At 38.2% G+C, this 20640-nt stretch overlaps 1 protein-coding gene across 3 annotated transcripts in view; it reads right to left on the bottom strand.

Moving 5' to 3' along the window:
• Nucleotides 1–20640, bottom strand: part of INTS7 (integrator complex subunit 7) — a 102833-nt gene that overhangs the window by 64837 nt on the left and 17356 nt on the right. For all 3 annotated transcript variants that reach the window (XM_033200712.1, XM_033200711.1, XM_033200713.1), the window contains 4 exons: nt 18314–18451; nt 14025–14071; nt 9560–9759; nt 8951–9073 (listed from right to left, as the gene is read on the bottom strand). In XM_033200712.1, the coding sequence (XP_033056603.1) occupies nt 8951–9073; nt 9560–9759; nt 14025–14071; nt 18314–18451 (508 nt within the window). The remainder of the gene's footprint in view (nt 1–8950; nt 9074–9559; nt 9760–14024; nt 14072–18313; nt 18452–20640) is intronic.

Consider the following 20640-nt stretch of genomic DNA (forward strand, 5'->3'; position numbering starts at 1 on the left):
GGAATGGTAAGATATCAAAAATAATCAATCCAGAAAGAAACCCCCATCTCCTCCAAAGAGTGAAAAGGAACAGGGAAGACACAGAGAAAACACAAAACAAAATGGTAGATTTAAACTCAAATGTGTGATAAATCACAGTAAATCAGATGAATCAAATGTTCCATCTGAAAACGACAAAGACTGCCAGGCTGGATTAAAAATAATCCAACTAGGCCGGGAATGGTGGCTCACACCTGTAATCCCAGCACTTTGGGAGGCTGAGGTAGGTGGACTGCTTGACGTCAAGAGTTCAGGACCAGCCTGGGCAACATGATGATGATTCTCTACTAAAAATACAAAAATTAGCCGGGTGTGGTGACATATGCCTGTAGTCCCAGCTACTTGGGACACTGAGGTGGGAGGATCGCTTGAACCCTGGAGGTGGAGGTTGCAGTGAGCCAAGACTGTACCATTGCACTCCAGCCTGGGTGACAGAGCAAAATTCTCTCTCTCAAAAAAAATCCAATTAAATGCTGTTTATAAGAAACATGTGAAACATAAAGATATATAAAGACTGAAACTAAAAAGATGGTAAACAACCTATCATGTCAACAAATGTACAAGAAAGCTAAAGTAGTGATATTAATATCAGACGAAATAGACTAGGACAAGAGACACATTAAAGGGACCTAAAATAAGTGGAAAGATACAACATGTTCATGCACTGGAAGACAGTATTATAAAGTTACCATACAAACTGATCTTTATATTCAGTGTAATCCCAATCAAACTGTTAAATTTGACAAGCTGGTTCTGAAATTTATAAAGAATTTCCAAGGACCAACAAAGTATGAGTATTCAAAATATATAAAAAATAATTACAAATCAACAGAAAAATAGGCAAGAGACCTGAATAGCCATGTCATAAGAGAAAATCCAAATGATCAATAAATGTATTAAAAAGGTGTTCAATTTCTTTAATAATCAAGGAGTCATACATAAAAAGTACAATTTCTAAACTGGTAAAAATTTAAGTCTGATAATTCTATGTGTTGGTAAGGATGTGATCAATGGATGCCCTCATACACAGCAGGAATGTAAACTGCTTCATTGACTTTGGAAAATAGTTTGACATTATCTGTTAAAATTGAAGATACGCATTTTCTATAAGTCAGAAATTTCATTCCTAGGTATACACTCTAAAGAAATTTGCATGTGTGCACTGGGAGACAAACGGAAGAATGTTCTGCACTGTTTGCAACAGGCCCATGCTAGAAATAACCCATCAAGAGCAAATAAACTGTGATACATTCATACAGTGGGATACTACATTACAATTAAAGGGAAAAGACATGGATAAGTCTCACCAGTGTAACGCTGAGCAAAAGAAACAAAAAGAAAGCTAAACAGTATTCTTTAGGAATACATGTGAAGAAGGTAAAAGAAGAGCAAAGAAATTATTATCACAAAAGTCAAAATAGTGGTTTGCTTTTGGTAGGTATAAAGTTTCAATCAGGAAGGACCATGCAAGGGAAGGAGGCAGGGTTCTGTGATCCTGTAATATTCTATTTCCAGCTGGATGGAAGTTGCATGGGTTTTCACTTAGAAGTATTTAAACTATTTATACATTTTTACATACTTTTCTCACTTAAAAGTATTTAAACTATTTATACATTTTACATACTTTTCTGTATGTGTGATCTATCTCACAATAAGAAAAAAATGAGAAGGAATAATACCATGCTTCTCACTGATCTTTCTTTTTTTATTATTATTATTATACTTTAAGTTCTAGGGTACATGTGCATAACGTTAAGGTTTGTTACATATGTATACATGTGCCATGTTGGTGTGCTGCACCCATCAACTCGTCAGCACCCATCAACTCGTCATTTACATCAGGTATAACTCCCAATGCAATCCCTCCCCCCTGCCCCCTACCCATGATAGGCCCCGGTGTGTGATGTTCCCCTTCCCGAGTCCAGGTGATCTCATTGTTCAGTTACCACCTATAAGTGAGAACATGTGGTGTTTGGTTTTCTGTTCTTGCGATAGTTTGCTGAGAATGATGGTTTCCAACTGCATCCATGTCCCTACAAAGGACACAAACTCATCCTTTTTTATGGCTGCATAGTATTCCATGGTGTATATGTGCCACATTTTCTTAATCCAGCCTGTCACTGATGGACATTTGGGTTAATTCCAAGTCTTTGCTATTGTGAATAGTGCCGCAATAAACATACGTGTGCATGTGTCTTTATAGCAGCATGATTTATAAGCCTTTGGGTATATACCCAGTAATAGGATGGCTGGGTCATACGGTACTTCTAGTTCTAGATCCTTGAGGAATCGCCATACTGTTTTCCATAATGGTTGAACTAGTTTACAATCCCACCAACAGTGTAAAAGTGTTCCTATTTCTCCACATCCTCTCCAGCACCTGTTGTTTCCTGACTTTTTAATGACTGCCATTCTAACTGGTGTGAGATGGTATCTCATTGTGGTTTTGATTTGCATTTCTCTGATGGCCAGTGATGATGAGCATTTTTTCATGTGTCTGTTGGCTGTATGAATGTCTTCTTTTGAGAAATGTCTGTTCATATCCTTTGCCTACTTTTTGATGGGGTTGTTTTTTTCTTGTAAATTTGTTTGACTTCTTTGTAGGTTCTGGATATTAGCCCTTTGTCAGATGAGTAGATTGCAAACATTTTCTCCCATTCTGTAGGTTGCCTGTTCACTCTGATGGTAGTTTCTTTTGCTGTGCAGAAGCTCTTCAGTTTAATTAGATCCCAATTGTCAACTTTGGCTTTTGTTGCCGTTGTTTTTGGTGTTTTAGACATGAAGTCCTTGCCCATGCCTATGTCCTGAATGGTATTACCTAGATTTTCTTCTAGGGTTTTTATGGTATTAGGTCTAACATTTAAGTCTCTAATCCATCTTGAATTAATTTTCGTATAAGGAGTAAGGAACGGATCCAGTTTCAGCTTTCTACTTATGGCTAGCCAATTTTCCCAGCACCATTTATCAAATAGGGCATATTTTCCCCATTTCTTGTTTTTCTCAGGTTTGTCAAAGATCAGATGGCTGTAGATGTGCGGTATCATTTCTGAGGACTCTGTTCTGTTCCATTGGTCTATATCTCTGTTTTGGTACCAGTACCATGCTGTTGTGGTTACTGTAGCCTTGTAGTATAGTTTGAAGTCAGGTAGCATGATGCCTCCAGCTTTGTTCTTTTGACTTAGGATTGTCTTGGCAATGCGGGCTCTTTAAAGTTCCATATGAACTTTAAAGCCGTTTTTTCCAATTCTGTGAAGAAATTCATTGGTAGCTTGATGGGGATGGCATTGAATCTATAAATTACTTTGGGCAGTATGGCCATTTTCACCATATTGATTCTTCCTATCCATGAGCATGGTATGTTCTTCCATTTGTTTGTGTCCTCTTTTATTTCACTGAGCAGTGGTTTGTAGTTCTCCTTGAAGAGGTCCTTTATATCCCTTGTAAGTTGGATTCCTAGGTATTTTATTCTCTTTGAAGCAATTGTGAATGGAAGTTCATTCATGATTTGGCTCTCCGTTTGTCTGTTACTGGTGTATAAGAATGCTTGTGATTTTTGCACATTAATTTTGTATCCTGAGACTTTGCTGAAGTTTCTTATCAGCTTAAGGAGATTTTGGGCTGAGACAATGGGGTTTTCTAAATATACAATCATGTCATCTGCAAACAGGGACAATTCCACTTCTTCTTTTCCTAACTGAATATGCTTTCTTTCTTTCTCTTGCCTGATTGCCCTAGCCAGAACTTCCAACACTATGTTGAATAGGAGTGGTGAGAGAGGGCATCCCTGTCTTGTGCCAGTTTTCAAAGGGAATTTTTCCAGTTTTTGCCCATTCAGTATGATATTGGCTGTGGGTCTGTCATAAATAGCTCTTATTATTTTGAGACACGTTCCATCAATACTGAATTTATTGAGCGTTTTTAGCATGAAGGGCTGTTGAATTTTGTCAAAGGCCTTTTCTGCATCTATTGAGATAATCATGTGGTTTTTGTCTTTGGTTCTGTTTATATGCTGGATTACATTTATTGATTTGCATATGTTGAACCAGCCTTGCATCCCAGGGATGAACCCCACTTGATCATGGTGGATAAGCTTTTTGATGTGTTGCTGGATCCGGTTTGCCAGTATTTTATTGAGGATTTTTGCATCAATGTTCATCAGGGATATTGGTCTAAAATTCTCTTTTTTTGTTGTGTCTCTGCTAGGCTTTGGTATCAGGATGATGTTGGCCTCATAAAATGAGTTAGGGAGGATTCCCTCTTTTTCTGTTGATTGGAATAGTTTCAGAAGGAATGGTAACAGCTCCTCCTTGTACCTCTGGTAGAATTCAGCTGTGAATCCATCTGGTCCTGGACTTTTTTTGGTGGGTAGGCTATTAATTATTGCCTCAATTTCAGGGCCTGCTATTGGTCTATTCAGGGATTCAACTTCTTCCTGGTTTAGTCTTGGGAGAGTGTAAGTGTGCAGGAAATTATCCATTTCTTCTAGATTTTCTAGTTGATTTGCGTAGAGGTGTTTATAGTATTCTCTGATGGTAGTTAGTATTTCTGTGGGGTCGGTGGTGATATCCCCTTTATCATTTTTTATTGCGTCTATTTGATTCTTCTCTCTTTTCTTCTTTGTTAGTCTTGCTAGCAGTCTGTCAATTTTGTTGATCTTTTCAAAAAACCAACTCCTGGATTCACTGATTTTTTGGAGGGTATTTTTGTGTCTCTATCTCCTTCAGTTCTGCTCTGATCTTAGTTATTTCTTGCCTTCTGCTAGCTTTCGAATGTGTTTGCTCTTGCTTCTCTAGTTCTTTCAATTGTGATGTTAGAGTGTCAATTTTAGATCTTTCCAGCTTTCTCTTGTGGGCACTTAGTGCTATAAATTTCCCTCTACACACTGCTTTAAATGTGTCCCAGAGATTCTGGTATGTTGTATCTTTGTTCTCACTGGTTTCAAAGAACATCTTTATTTCTGCCTTCATTTCATTATGTACCCAGTAGTCATTCAGGAGCAGGTTATTCAGTTTCCATGTAGTTGAGCGGTTTTGATTGAGTTTCTTAGTCCTGAGTTCTAGTTTGATTGCACTGTGGTCTGAGAGACAGTTTGTTATAATATCTGTTCTTGTACATTTGCTGAGGAGTGCTTTACTTCCAATTATGTGGTCAATTTTGGAATAAGTGCGATGTGGTGCTGAGAAGAATGTATATTCTGTTGATTTGGGGTGTAGAGTTCTGTAGATGTCTATTAGGTCTGCTTGCTGCAGAGATGAGTTCAATTCCTGGATATCCTTGTTAACTTTCTGTCTCGCTGATCTGTCTAATGTTGACAGTGGGGTGTTGAAGTCTCCCATTATTATTGTATGGGAGTCTAAGTCTCTTTGTAAGTCTCTAAGGACTTGCTTTATTATGAATCTGGGTGTTCCTGTATTGGGTGCATATATATTTAGAATCGTTAGCTCTTCCTGTTGAATTGATCCCTTTACCACTATGTAAAGGCCTTCTTTGTCTCTTTTGATCTTTGATGGTTTAAAGTCTGTTTTATCAGAGACTAGGATTGCAACCCCTGCTTTTTTTTGTTCTCCATTTGCTTGGTAGATCCTCCTCCATCCCTTTATTTTGAGCCTATGTATGTCTCTGCATGTGAGATGGGTCTCCTGAATACAGCAAACTGATGGGTCTTGACTCTTTATCCAGTTTGCCAGTCTGTGTCTTTTAATTGGAGCATTTAGTCCATTGACATTTAAGGTTAATATTGTTATGTGTGAACTTGATCCTACCATTATGATATTAACTGGTTATTTTGCTCGTTAATTGATGCCGTTTCTTCCTAGCCTCGATGGTCTTTACATTTTGGCATGTTTTTGCAATGGCTGGTACCGGTTGTTCCTTTCCATGTTTAGTGCTTCCTTCAGGGACTCTTGTAAGGCAGGCCTGGTGGTGACAAAATCTCTAAGCATTTGCTTATCTGTAAAGGATGTTATTTCTCCTTCACTTATGAAATTTAGTTTGGCTGAATATGAAATTCTGGGTTTAAAATTCTTTTCTTTAAGAATGTTGAACATTGGCCCCCACTCCCTTCTGGCTTGTAGAGTTTCTGCCGAGAGATCTGCTGTTAGTCTGATGGGCTTCCCTTTGTGGGTAACCCGACCTTTCTTTCTGGCTGCGCTTAAGACTTTTTCCTTCATTTCAACTTTGGTGAATCTGGCAATTATGTGTCTTGGAGTTGCTCTTCTCGAGGAGTATCTTTGTGGCATTCTCTGTATTTCCTGAATTTGAATGTTGGCCTGCCCTACTAGGTTGGGGAAGTTCTCCTGGATGATATCCTGAAGAGTGTTTTCCAACTTGGTTCCATTTTCCCCCTCACTTTCAGGCACCCCAATCAGACACAGATTTGGTCTTTTTACATAATCCTGTACTTCTTGCAGGCTTTGTTCATTTCTTTTTCTTCTTTTTTCTTTACATTTCTCTTCTCGCTTCATTTCATTCATTTGATCCTCAATCGCTGATACTCTTTCTTCCAGTTGATCGAGTTGGTTACTGAAGCTTGTGCATTTGTCACGTATTTCTCATGTCATGGTTTTCATCTCTGTCAGTTTGTTTATGGCCTTCTCTGCATTAATTATTCTAGTTATCAATTCTTCCACTCTTTTATCAAGATTTTTAGTGTCTTTGCACTGGGTACGTAATTCCTCCTTTAGCTCTGAGAAGTTTGATGGACTGAAGCCTTCTTCTCTCATCTCGTCAGTCATTCTCCGTCCAGCTTTGATCCATTGCTGGCGATGAGCTGCATTCCTTTGCAGGGGGAGATGCACTCTGATTTTTTGAATTTCCAGCTTTTCTGCCCTGCTTTTTCCCCATCTTTGTGGTTTTATCTGCCTCTGGTCTTTGATGATGGTGACATACTGATGGGGTTTTGGTGTGGGTGTCCTTCCTGTTTGTTAGTTTTCCTTCTAACAGTCAGGACCCTTAGCTGTAGGTCTGTTAGAGATTGCTTGAGGTCCACTCCAAACTCTGTTTGCCTGGGTATCAGCAGCAGAGGCTGCAGAAGATAGAATATTGCTGAACAGTGAGTGTACCTGTCTGATTCTTGCTTTGGAAGCTTCCTCTCAGGGGTGTACTCCACCGTGTGAGGTGTGGGGTGTCAGTCTGCCCCTAGTGGGGGATGTCTCCCAGTTAGGCTACTCAGGGGTCAGGGACCCACTTGAGCAGGCAGTCTGTCCCTTCTCAGATCTCAACCTCCGTGATGGGAGATCCACTGCTCTCTTCAAAGCTGTCAGACAGAGTCGTTTGCGTCTGCAGAGGTTTCTGCTGCTTTTTTTTGTTGTTGTTGTTGTTGTTGTTTAGCTGTGCCCTGTTCCCAGAGGTAGAGTCTACAGAGACAGGCAGGCCTCCTTGAGCTGCTGTGAGCTCCACCCAGTTCGAGCTTCCCAGCAGCTTTGTTTACCTACTTAAGCCTCAGCAATGGCGGGCGCCCCTCCCCCAGCCTCGCTGCTGCCTTGCCATTAGATCACAGACTGCTGTGCTAGCAATGAGGGAAGCTCCGTGGGTGTGGGACCCTCCCAGCCAGGTGTGGGATATAATCTCCTGGTGTGCCCGTTTGCTAAGACCCTTGGTAAAGTGCAGTATTGGGGTGGGAGTTACCCGATTTTCCAGGTATTGTGTGTCTCAGTTCCCCTGGCTAGGAAAAGGGATTCCCTTCTCCCTTGCGCTTCCCAGGTGAGGCGATGCCTCGTCTCGCTGGTCGGGCTGCAGCAGCTGACCAGCACCGATTGTCTGGCACTCCCTAGTGAGATGAACCCAGTACCTCAGTTGAAAATGCAGAAATCACTTGTCTTCTGTGTCGCTCGCGCTGGGAGCTGGAGACTGGAGCTGTTCCTATTCAGCCATCTTGCTCCGCCCACTGATCTTTCTAAATAACCGGGTTTGGTTCTTTATACAAATTCTCTAAAATGACTAAAGTGGCTGGGTACATTCTCTTCTTGGAAAGATAGCATTATTTAGTAGAAAAAGCAGTAGGACTAGGGATCAGAGGACAGAAGCTCTCTTAATTAAGTTCTTAATTTACTTCTCTTAAGATGCTCTCTTAAGCATATTAACTCTGAACCCTAAATGCCTATCTATGAAATGAAGATTTAACAACTGTCCTTATCTTGGGATATCTGTGACCATCAAATCATAATATAGTAAATTAAAAGATGTTTAGAAAACTGCAAACAAACAAACAGAAAAACAAACACAGCAGTTTAGTTTTAATAATCTGAAATTCAAAGATTTTTGATCCACTGGAGTCATGATGATGCTAAGAGATAAAAACTTCCATTCCATTTTAAATACCATTATTTGCAAAATGGTGTGTCTCTACTGGTAATGGGTAAACAGGGTTCTATTTTGAGAAAAAAAATATATAAAATATTAATTTAACCTAACCGATGGTAATAGATGGTGTCAAAGATGTCACATTAGAAGTCTAAAGAGTGAGATCTGCTCTTCTGTTTACAAAAGAAGACTTAAGAATGTCTTCGGCTCTCCATGGAGAAACATACTTCCCCAGTTGCCCATCCAGCCCCATCTCCATTACAGATAACAGTCAGCCCCCAAATTTTTCTCTCCAAATTGACTGAAAAATACAAGAATAAAAAAACCAATGTAATTGGGCTTCTCAATTAGCCTTAGTGCTACTATGGGAAAATGAACAAGCAACTGAGTGGCAAGTTTCATTGACTAAAACAAACACTGAAGTATAGAAGTTTTATATATTTATTGTGCCACTTATAAAATAACTTCTGCCACAAACATCAACAATGCTTTAGAAAGTTTTAATATTCAACCACTTAGATGACAAAGACAATATAAAAATGCAAAACATTTTACTATATTGTAATGTTATATTATTTTTTCTATATAAAATGTTACAAGTTCTACATACCTGAATATTCTCCCTACTCCAAGTATATGGTGTTTTACTAGCAAGTAATTTCAGATCTTGAATAGTAAGTCTCTTTACTGCCTTCCTGGGATCATTCTTCAAATACTGCAACAGAAGCTGAATCTATAAAGGAAATAAGTCACTCCATAAACAATACTGTAACTGAAATGATCATTAGAAATGCAGTGTAGTTTAGTGAAACTTATAAAGGGACAGGACTCACTTCAAATCAGAGCCCTATCACTCATTAGCTACGTGCCCACATTTGGACCTCTTTCTCCATGTTTGTAAAATACTACCATTTAACTTTAAAGTTTTAGCACAGGACCTGGCATTTAACAGATACTCAATCCTATCTTTTTTTTTTTTTTTTAATATGGCCAGCTTCACAGCCAGCCATGTACCCCACAACATCTCATTTTCCTCAAGGGCCCCCAACAATCAGTACTGTGAAAAGAGAGAATAAAAAAGCAAGCAAAAGGAAATTAATCTGACCTTTATTGCAGAAAAGAACCTTAATGTCCTCAAGACTTATGGGCCACTTTCTTATTTCTAATCATATATTTAAGTTTACCAGAGAATAGGCAGTTTAAAGAAAATCAAAATTACCTGCTTAGGTGTATCAACCAAAGATGAAGCTGCAAGTAGAGTGAAAGTGTGCAAAGACACAATCACCATTTTGGTGGACGGATAGGATGTGACCAGCTGTTGTAAAAGCTGACGAGCACTGGAAGCCAAGATTGCATCATGGTGCATGTGCTGTAGGATGGGTATCAATTTTAGCTTCAAGTCTACTGGTGTCGCTAAACCTAGACACAAAAAGAATTCTCAAGGTATTTGTGATCATCATCCTTAAAAATCTTCCAGATTAAAAAGCTGTGACTCAATTAGCAAAATTGCACTTGAAAAACACAGTATACTAATATTATATTTGTAACATTAAAGATTATACTAGAACCAATCAATAAATTCAGTTTTTCCAAAGCATTTATCTTGACATCAACTTTTCAATGATTATAAAACTACATGCTGATAATAAAAACTGTCTTCAAAAAGCACAGTAGAAACAAAGTCATATTTGCTGCCTATTTCCTCTCATTATTATAGTAAAAAAACTATACATACACATATACATATATATATATACACACACACAAACACACACACTTGATGGCTACAGTCTGATTATACTTATGATTTTAATTATTTCCTTCAACAACTAAATCAGAATCAGGATGTGAATAAACTGTGTGTAGAACAGTTTTGAAATCCTCTGAACTTTGTGTAGTAAATGCCTTTCTTTATTGCATACACAACTGAGTCCATGAAGACTAACCCTAATTCACATTTTCCTGTCAACAGTGGAGTGAAACCAACAAATCTTTTCTTCTATGGCATGGCTTTGTGGTAATGGTGAACACAAATTTCTCAGCCATAATGTATGACCACATACATGCCACAAGCTAATTATACTCTGCATATCGCTGGTTTTTCCATTGTGATATAATTGTGGGTATGAACGTAAGACAGCACTTCAACGTCCAACAGTTGCCTACATCAACAAACTCCGTTGCTGGATGGTCTCTACTTGGTTTTGCCAGAGGGAAAAGAATGAGATCAGAGTATTCCCTGCTTTCCTCTCTGCAGGGTCACATCATGCTCATGTTGTTATTATTTTGTTCCTTAAGGTTCTGAATGCACTTGACACTGCTGACCATTCTATCTTTGAAACTCTCTCCTAATGGCTTTGGCTCTTCCACTCTTACTGTTTTCTGACCTCTTTCTCTGGCTGTTCCTTCTTAACCTCCTTTGCAGTCTCCTTGTCTGTCTACACTTTAATTTCTGATATTTCCATAGGTTGGTAATAAATTCTCTTCTCATTCTATGTGCTTTCCCTGAGTGAGTTGATATAATCCCATGGTTTCCCTTATCAGCTAAATGTGAAAGGTTGCCACCCACCCGTCCTCCTGCCCAGGACATCAGATGCATGTATCTCATTACCTTCTGGTCATCTGCACTAGGAGGTCTCAGAAGAATTTTGTATTAATAGGGCCCAAAGAGAACTGATCTTCACCTTGAAACTGCCCCTCCAAAAATACTCCTGTCTCAGTAAATGACATCATTATAGCTCCTTAGACCCTGGAGTCTTTCTTAATGAAAGTAGGATTCTCTCACATCCCATCTCCAAATGTATTAGCAAATCTTATTGGTTCTATCTTCAAAATAAAACCCAAAACTAACTCTTTCTACCTCCGTTGTTACCATGCCGATCCACTTCCACTACCATCTCTTTACTTAATTATAGAAAGTCTCCTAAGTATTCTCCCTACTTAGGCCTTTCCCCATGGCAGGCTCCACTCTCATATCCCCTCCTTTCCTCCACTGCAAGTTTATTCTCAACCCAGTACTCAGAGGGATCTTAGTGCTTACAGGCATCTTTACTAAAGATTTAGTGAGGCTCAGAGATTTTACTTGGCAGAAACACAAGTGGCTTAAAACCAAATGTCAGGATACGTTGTTCCTAAAACTCCTCTTCCATTTCTATGTCTTGGGTTCCAATTTTCTTCCACTTTTCCTCCACCCACACTCCTATGTTTTCCTCTGGCTCTCTCTTCTAATTCCTGTTCTTTTAGATTTTTCTTTTTTTTTTTTTTTTTTGAGACGGAGTCTCGCTCTGCCGCCCAGGCTGGAGTGCTGTGGCCGGATCTCAGCTCACTGCAAGCTCTGCCTCCTGGGTTTAAGCCATTTTCCTGCCTCAGCCTCCCGAGTTGCTGGGACTACAGGCGCCCATCACTGCGCCCGGCTTGTTTTTTGTATTTTTTAGTAGAGACGGGGTTTCACCGTGTTAGCCAGGATAGTCTCGATCTCCTGACCTCGTGATCCGCCCGTCTCGGCCTCCCAAAGTGCTGGGATTACAGGCTTGAGCCACTGCGCCCGGCTCTTTTAGATTTTTCTAAGATAAAATTTAAGGAACAATAAAGTAATGAATCTTAAGTGTACAGATTAATGAATTTCTACATACGTACATTCCCATATAACTACCATCAGATACACAGACTACTCCAGCATCCTAGAAGGCTCACCTGTATAGCTCTCATCAATTCCCTTGCTATCTGCCCTATGAGTTTAACCAATGGAGAGCCCAGCAGGAGTTGCAGAGAATGAGGTCACAGTATTTATTTCCTGGTTCTCTCACAGAAGGGTCACATCACGCTCCTGGAGGTTAGTTTCTTAAAGTGGCCCTCCTGACATGACTCCAAGTTTCTAGTAACCCCTCTTTAACCTATACTGTTAGAGATGTGGTAACAGCTATTACAGGCTCAAAAACTACATTATCCCCTATAGTATACCCTGGCCATGCCTTTGTGAATGGCTCCTTTATTACACCTTCCTTGAGTTATCTTAATTCAAATGTGCCACCTGTTTCCTGCTGAGATCTTGTCTGATATAGTAGGCAACTGATAAAATCCTGGTCAATGAATAAGTGATGCTTCCTTCTAATGTCATAAGGATACCTTTCTGCAGGAAAGCCCTTTTGCTAATGATGGAAGAAAAAAGACAAAGGAATAAAGGGGAAAACAACAAAGCTCATTCACTGTAGCTTGGTCTTGAAGTGATTTTTATTATTTATGCAAGTGAGCAAGTTCTCTTTCATTTTAATTTGAAGGACAATTTAAATGCATGCAAAATATAACTACACTAAGAAATTCATGTCTTAGAAAGGCACGATAGCATAGTGGTTAAAAGCGTGGGCCTCAAAGCCAAACTGCAAGTTATCAGCTTTTTGACTGTGAACCAATCATTCAGCTTTAGTGTGGCTCCATTTCCTTTCCTGTAAAACGAACATAATAGCATTACCTATCCAAGGCTGCCACGTTGCACAATTCAAAAGAATGCTCTTTATAAGAATATAAACAAAGTGGTGTTCTCTAGAGTCATGCAATGCTATAGCCCAAGAGCTCCCTTTTATGACTGCTAGGATAAATTAGGGGTAAGACAAGGGTATTAACCCTATGGGAGTTCTTGGGCTCCCATAATGACTGCTATAAGGATAAATAGGGTTAATACACATGACTCACGGTATAAAAGAAGAGATTGGAAAACCAGAGCTTTGTAATCTATGGTAAGGAATCTGGATTTGATTCTAACTGCAACTGGGAGACACTGGAAGGACATTAGCAGAGAGTTCCAGAGCTCCTAATAACATTACTCTCTCTCAGACAGACCAGTCTTCCCTATAATCATGCACCCCATAAGTATGCTTTGGTGAATGATGGACCACATGACAGATGGTGGTCCCATAAGATTATAATGGAGCTGAAAAATTCCGAGTAACTTCAGAGATCCTGTAGTCACTGTAACACCACAGTGCAATATATTACCTTTTCTACCTCAGATATACAAATACTTATCATTTTGTTACAACTGCCTATGGTATTCAGCATAGTTACATGCTGCATAGGCTTACAGCCTAGGAGCAATAGGCTATACCATACAGCCTAAGTGTATAGGAGGCTATACCATTTAGGTTTATATAAGTACACTCCATGAAGTTCAAACAACAAAACTGCCTAAGGACACATCTCTCACACAGGATCCCCATTGTTAAGCAATGCAGGACTATATCAGCATGGCTCACTCCTTTTTCTCCTTCATGTCTCACTCAAATATCACTTCATCAGAGATCGTCTCTGATCAATATATACAAGAAAGTCCCTTCTCTGATCAATATATATAAAATAGATAAGTCCCTTCTCTCCCCCCACCGACTTACTTTTGAGACTCTCTATCCTTCTTCTCTCACTTCTTCACCATAGCACCAGAAATGTCACATGCACATTTGTCTATCCCCACACACCCCACCCCTGACCAGAGTGTAGGTTAGATGGGGGTAAGGACTTTGTTTTGCTCACTCCTGTATCCTCAGCGTTTATAACAGTGTGGGCACATAGAAGATACTTAATAAATATTATTTGAATGTATGGTGACTAGCAAATAGTAAGTACTTAATTAGTGTTAGCAACTATTATAAATCTCATAAAGTCACTCATAATACTAAATGAAGAATACATACCTTGAATCATTTCACTGATTTTGTTACAGATTCCTACAGCAAAATCCCTTTGGGAAAAGAGAACAGAAAAAACTTTAAAACCAAAAAAATTACACTTGCTTCTATTTTCTAAGGACTTAAAAGAAATAAAACAGAAGAAATCCAATATTCCAAACTGCAACTAACATTCCAAGGTCAGGTGCTCGGATTAGGGGAGGTGGTAAGAAACACAACTAAAACAAAAACTCCAGCAACCAAATGGGCTATGCCAAACTGCTCTAAAGCAGCTCACTTAGGACATTATCAAAATACAGTGTTATTTTTTCATAACACTAACAAGCATCTGAAATTATTTTGTGTTTATATAACAATAGGGCCTGACCTTTTTCACCTCTATATTTCTGGTACTTAGAAAAGTGTCTGAACATGGTGGATATTCAGTAAGTATTTCTTTAATAACCATATAAAGACTTCTTATAACAACTTGAAATTTAAAAATCAGTTACATACCTTTAGGGCCAAGAAACTGCAAACCAGGAGACTGCAGGCTTTTTGTGTGTAATAATATTTTTAAAATTATTTTTAAAATAACCTTTTAAAAATTCTTAATGTCAACATTTAAATATAGTGAGCCCAAATCGAATAATCTGGTTTTTCAGATTATCCCCTCTCCTTTGCCAAAAATTGAGACCTGAGCACTGGGCATCCATTCCCACACTGTTAACAACAGGCTGGTGCCATGGGGCACTTTAGATGGAGCGGATGTGCTTCAGTTCACCACAGATGCCACTAGGGGACACTGCTCTCACTGACAATGTTCACCTGGTCCCTGAAAGCATCTGAGCTTGTAACTCCTGCTTTGTGACCCAGAGACTAGCAATTTAAAATTTTCTGGTTTAGAATAAAACAGATGTGGTGACAGTAGGAGACAGGGGAAGAACAGGATTAAATAAATTCTAAAAGTCTTATTTGGCTTGTTACTCTGATTTAATATCCAAAACCGATCAATACAGACACTAGAAAAAAAATCCATCAGCACTGACCGAGATATGTGATCTCAAGCCAGGTCATTATTTCTGGGAGAAGACATGAACACTGATCTCAAAAATATAAATCTTGTCAGCTGGTCACAGTAGCTCACACCTGTAATCCTAGAAATTTGGGAGGCTGAGGTGAGAGGATCACTTGGGTCCAGGAGTTCGAGGCTGCAGTGTGCCATGATTGCACCACTGCATTCCAGCCTAGGTGACAAGAGACTCATTTGGTATTTTTTAATATAACAAATTACAAGTTACCACATTAAAGCATGGTATATTAAAAACTGTTTCTACATAAACTGCTAATTTAGATGTTTAATCATCATTTCCACAAGTAAAGAATTGCTGTTTCTCTTACTTGGTCTTAATCATTTTCCAAAACCAGTAATTACATAGACTGAAATAAAATTAGCTTCTAATAAGAACACAAGAGAAAAACTGAACTAAAAGTGATTTTCATATATAAAATTTAATCACTAAATTACAAATTTATCATCCAAATTTAGAAACTAAATTTAGAAAACTATTTTTGGAAGCACTGGAAGTACGTATGTAATCTGACAGACTATGAAGCACTGACACCTTGGCAGTGGTAATCAGATGATATTCACTAGGCACACCTCCTAATCAGTAAAAGTACAGTCGTGTACAGCATAACAACGTCTTGGTCAACAACAAACCACATACATGACAGCGGCCTCAAAAGATTATAACAGAGCTGAAAAATTCATATTGGCCAGAGATGTCTTGATGTCCGACCCTGTGTAGGTCTAGGTTAATGTATGTGTCCCTGTGTGTTTTCTTTGAGGGGGTCTCACTATGTTGCCTAGGCTGGTCTTGAACTCCTGAGCTCAAGCGGATACCCCGACCTCAGCCTCCCAATTATAGGCTGGAATTACAGGCGTGAGACACTGTGCCCAGTTACGTCTTAATTTTAACAAAAAAAGCTTACAGAATAAGGATATAAAGAAATTATGTTTATACAGCTACATGTTTGTATTTTAAGCTAAGTGTTATTATAAAAGAGTCAAAAAGTTAAAAGAAATTAAGACTGTATAAAGTTAAAAAGTTATAGTAAGTTAAAGCTAATTTATTATTGAAGGAAGAAAAACTTCAAAAATAAATTTAGTGAAGCCTAAGTGTACAGTGTCCAGAAAGTCTACAGTAGTAATACAGTAATGTCCTAGGCTTTCACTTTCATTTACCACTCACTCACTGATCACCCAGAGCAAATTCCAGTCCTGCAAGCTCCATTCATGGTAAGTGCCCTATACAGGAATACCATTTTTATCTTTTATGCCACATTTTTACTGAGCCTTTTCTATGTGTAGATATACAAATACTTACCACTGTGTTCCAATTGCCTACAGTATTCAGCATAGAAACATGCTATACAGGTTTACAGCCTAGGGGCAACCGGTTATATACCATATAACCTAGGTGTATATTAGGTTATACCATCTAGATTTGTGTAAGCCCTCTATGATGTTTGCACAACGATGAAATTGCCTAACAATGCATTTCTCAGAATGTAACCTCATAGTTAAGAGACATGTGACTGAAATTTTTTAAAGTCCTCTCAATACCAATGACTCTCAATGAGAAAAAAAATGCTTATTTTCAAAGGGACAAAAAGGAACTCTACTTATTCAGATATTTCTGATCATCAATTACTGCCACATCTATTTATTAATTTTGATCCATGAAATTAAAAACTACATGCTTTCTATTATCTACTTTTTCAATAAGAATTCCTGGAACTCTGAAGGTTTGATAAGAATAGCTGAAGGGGCCGGGCGCGGTGGCTCACGCCTATAATTCCAGAACTTTGGGAGGCCGAGGCAGGTGGATCACCTGAGGTCAGGAGTTCAAGACCAGCCTGGCCAACATGCTGAAACCCCATCTCTACTAAAAATACAAAAGTTAGCTAGGCATGGTGGCAGGCGCCTATAATCCCAGCTACTTGGGAGGCTGAGGCAGAAGAATTGCTTGAACCTGGGAGGCGGAGGTTACTGTGAGCTGAGATGGTGCCACTGTACTCCAGCCTGGGTGACAAGAGCGAAACTCCATCTCAAAAAACAAAACAAAACAAAAGCTGAAGAGAAAGGTATGCAAATACTAATTTTTTTAATGTTAAAAAAAAAATTTATTATTCACCTGGTTATAAAACTGGAACTTGTTCATGCCAAGATATAGAGAAATGTATAAAAAGAAAACAAAAATTATATACCATCTTACCACTCAGAGACAAGATTTTTATATATATGTCCTTCCAGTCTTTTTTTCTATTGCATAAATACAAATACTAGGCCTTTTCTTTTTTTTCAACAAACCTATTATATTACATAAGTTATTAGGGTTTTTTTTTTAAAACAAACCTGTCATATTACATAATCTATTATGTAAACTGCTTCCAAATATGTTTCTAGAAACATTTAAGTTGTTACCGTATTCTACTGTATGATCATAATTTATTTAAGCTCAATGGCAGAAATTTAGGTTGCTTCTCATTTCTTTTGTTGTTACAAGTAACACTACACCTAGCATCCATATAAATAATTATCAGTACATATTGCTGATATCTTAGGATAAATTTTGGAAGTGAATTTCCTGGGTCAAAGGGCTGTACCTGTTTAAGGCTTTTCATACATATGACCAAAATGCTCCCCAGAAGGCAATGCTACTTTTCCTGTCAGTCAGGGGGATATTATATTTTATTTTACAGAAGAGAAACAAGCCAATCAAACATAGTAATAAAACCATGGTCAACATTTAATCCTCCCGCCCCCCCCTCCAAAAAATACTGTTCTGTAAAACAAGTGTAGGACATGACATTCTGAATAGGTTAAAATTGGTTTTAATTCAAGTTATTGTCTTTGCCAAACTGTGGACAGCTCTAATGCAAAACAAATTAACATTAGAAGACAGTGAGTAAGCATTTTAGTATTACAGATGTCTATGTCTGAGAGAAGCTCCTCAGTGAATAAAGCCTCTGCTACCCAATGAAGCCTTCCCCAACTAATCTACGCTGATCCTGTCCTTCTGGAAACTCATTTCATTTACACAATTAATGCCAACATTTGTACTTACATTTTCTATTTTATGAATTTAAGTCTTGTTTCCCCAGTGTAAGGTAAACCTTCTTGGAAAATATACCTTGTCATTTACACTTTCCTGTATCTCTTAGTGTTTATATAAGTTGATCAGTTTTTCCTTCAAAAACTTCTCTTGGGAAGCCAAACTACTAAAAGGGATGTACTTCTGTATGCTTACTTTGACTGTGCAGAGAAGTTTGCAGCAGCAAAAACAGCAGCTTCAACTTCTACATTATCATGTGAATCTAAACTCTGACGAATACTGTGATGAGCATTCTTCCTCTCAGGAATTATTGATGCCAGACTTCCCAACATCCTACAGAAACAGAGAAACCCAAGAATATCAGGCATATGATAAAGTCAAGGTCAGAAAAGGAAGAGGCCAGGCAAAGCCAGATTATCAAAACTAAAGTTTACAGGTAATTCCATGTAACTCTGGTTAATAAAGCATAACTTTAGAAATCCATGACTCAAATTTTAAACACTTTTACATATTTCAGTATGTCAGAAAAATTAAGATGGCTTATCTAAAAAGCAAAATTTTTAACAATCACCTTGAAGTACATTCCAGGTACCAAACAGCCCAGAAAGGAAACTTCTGAATTATTAAAGCATCAAAATATCAATTTTCCAATGTTGCATAAAGAAGTCCATTTCAGCAAAGCATTAAGAGTACTACATTTTTGCTGTTAAGCAGATACACAAAGTAAAAAAAAGTAAGACCTCCCAATCTTTTTTTCCCACATCAGTAAATATTGGTATGATGATTTTCAAATGTCCTCAAGATCAAGAAAGGAGTGGTTGAGTACATCGCTGGGGCTCATGCCAGAATCAACAACGGTGCAGAAGGTAAAGCTTGGAAAACAGTCTGCTTCATAATAAAATTACACACTTAGAAAGGAAAAAAATCTATTGTTTGTGATATAAACAACAGAAAGTAGTTTGAAAAATCTTTTCAGTAGCAAGGCATAAATTTTAGAAATCTGCAAAACACTGCAGTAAACAAAACCTACAATGTTCCTACAATGACAACCTTTTTCAAAGTCAACATCCTAAATAACCTTCCAATGTGACATGTAACCCCCTAATTATTCCCTGCAATTACTCAATTAATTAGTACTGTTTCTAGTACTATTAAGTAATACTATTAGTAGCAAGAAACTAAAATGGACTAAATATGTAATTTATATTTAATTTGAAGGTTTTGAAATTATACATTTTTCAAAAGAAATAACAAATGACTATTAATCTACTATACCAGAAAAGATTAGACTAGTCTAATACTGACATATTTAACGACTTATTCCCACTGCTTCCAGCTTAATTTTTCTCTTCCTACTTGAGTACCTCCTTCTAGAATGTTTACAAAATAGGTCCTATATGGCAAACCTCCTAAGGCCTTGTGTGCCTGAGAATCTTTTTATTTTACCACTCTTTTAAATGAAAACTGGATTAGATATAAAATTCTTAGCTCAATTTTCCTTTAATACTTATTGCAACAAGTGTTACTGTAGAAAAATCTGTTTTAAATCTAATTTTTTTTTCCTTTAAAGTGATCCTTCTTTTTGGAAGCTTTCTAGAGATCGCTGGTTTTACTGATAACCATAGTGCTTAAAAAAAGAGTTGAGGCGGCCGGGCGCGGTGGCTCAAGCCTGTAATCCCAGCACTTTGGGAGGCTGAGGCGGGCAGATCATGAGGTCAGGAGATTGAGATCATCCTGGCTAACACGATGAAACCCCGTCTACTAAAAAAATACAAAAAACTAGCCGGGCGAGGTGGCAGGCGCCTGTAGTCCCAGTTACTCGGGAGGCTGAGGCAGGAGAATGGTGTAAACCCGGGAGGCAGAGCTTGCAGTGAGCTGAGATCTGGCCACTGCACTCCAGCCTGGGCGACAGAGCGAGACTTCGTCTCACAAAAAAAAAAAAAAAAGAGTTGAGGCAAGAGTCAACTGCCATGACTTAGAGAAGGGCAAGCATGCAAAATGAATAACAAATATTAATCTACATTCTTACCAAAATATTCAGGCTAGCTCTAAATTATTTACGAAATTCATTCCACCAGTTAAATTCTATTATCTTTTGATGTAAAAAAAAAAAAAAAAACCAGGTTTGTGAAAAACAATTCAAACATTACAAAAAAATGTCAAATGGAAAAGCCTCTTGTAATCTATAACCCAAAGACTCTACCAAAAATGATCACTGTTAATGGTATATATTCCTCTAGATTTTTTTCTGAGCCTATATAAACATATATATTAGTATTAACTGACAAAATGAGTTAATAAAATTGATACTATTTGACAACTTTTAAAAACTTAGTATCTTTCTTCTTTTTTTTTTTTTTTTTTTTTGAGACGGAGTCTCGCTCTGTCACCCAGGCTGGAGGGCAGTGGCCGGATCTCAGCTCACTGCAAGCTCCGCCTCCCGGGTTTACGCCATTCTCCTGCCTCAGCCTCCTGAGTAGCTGGGACTACAGGCGCCCGCCACCTCGCCTGGCTAGTTTGTT

The sequence above is a fragment of the Trachypithecus francoisi genome, unplaced genomic scaffold (genome assembly GCF_009764315.1).
Source record: "Trachypithecus francoisi isolate TF-2019V2 unplaced genomic scaffold, Tfra_2.0 Lachesis_group5, whole genome shotgun sequence".
NCBI lineage: Eukaryota > Metazoa > Chordata > Mammalia > Primates > Cercopithecidae > Trachypithecus > Trachypithecus francoisi.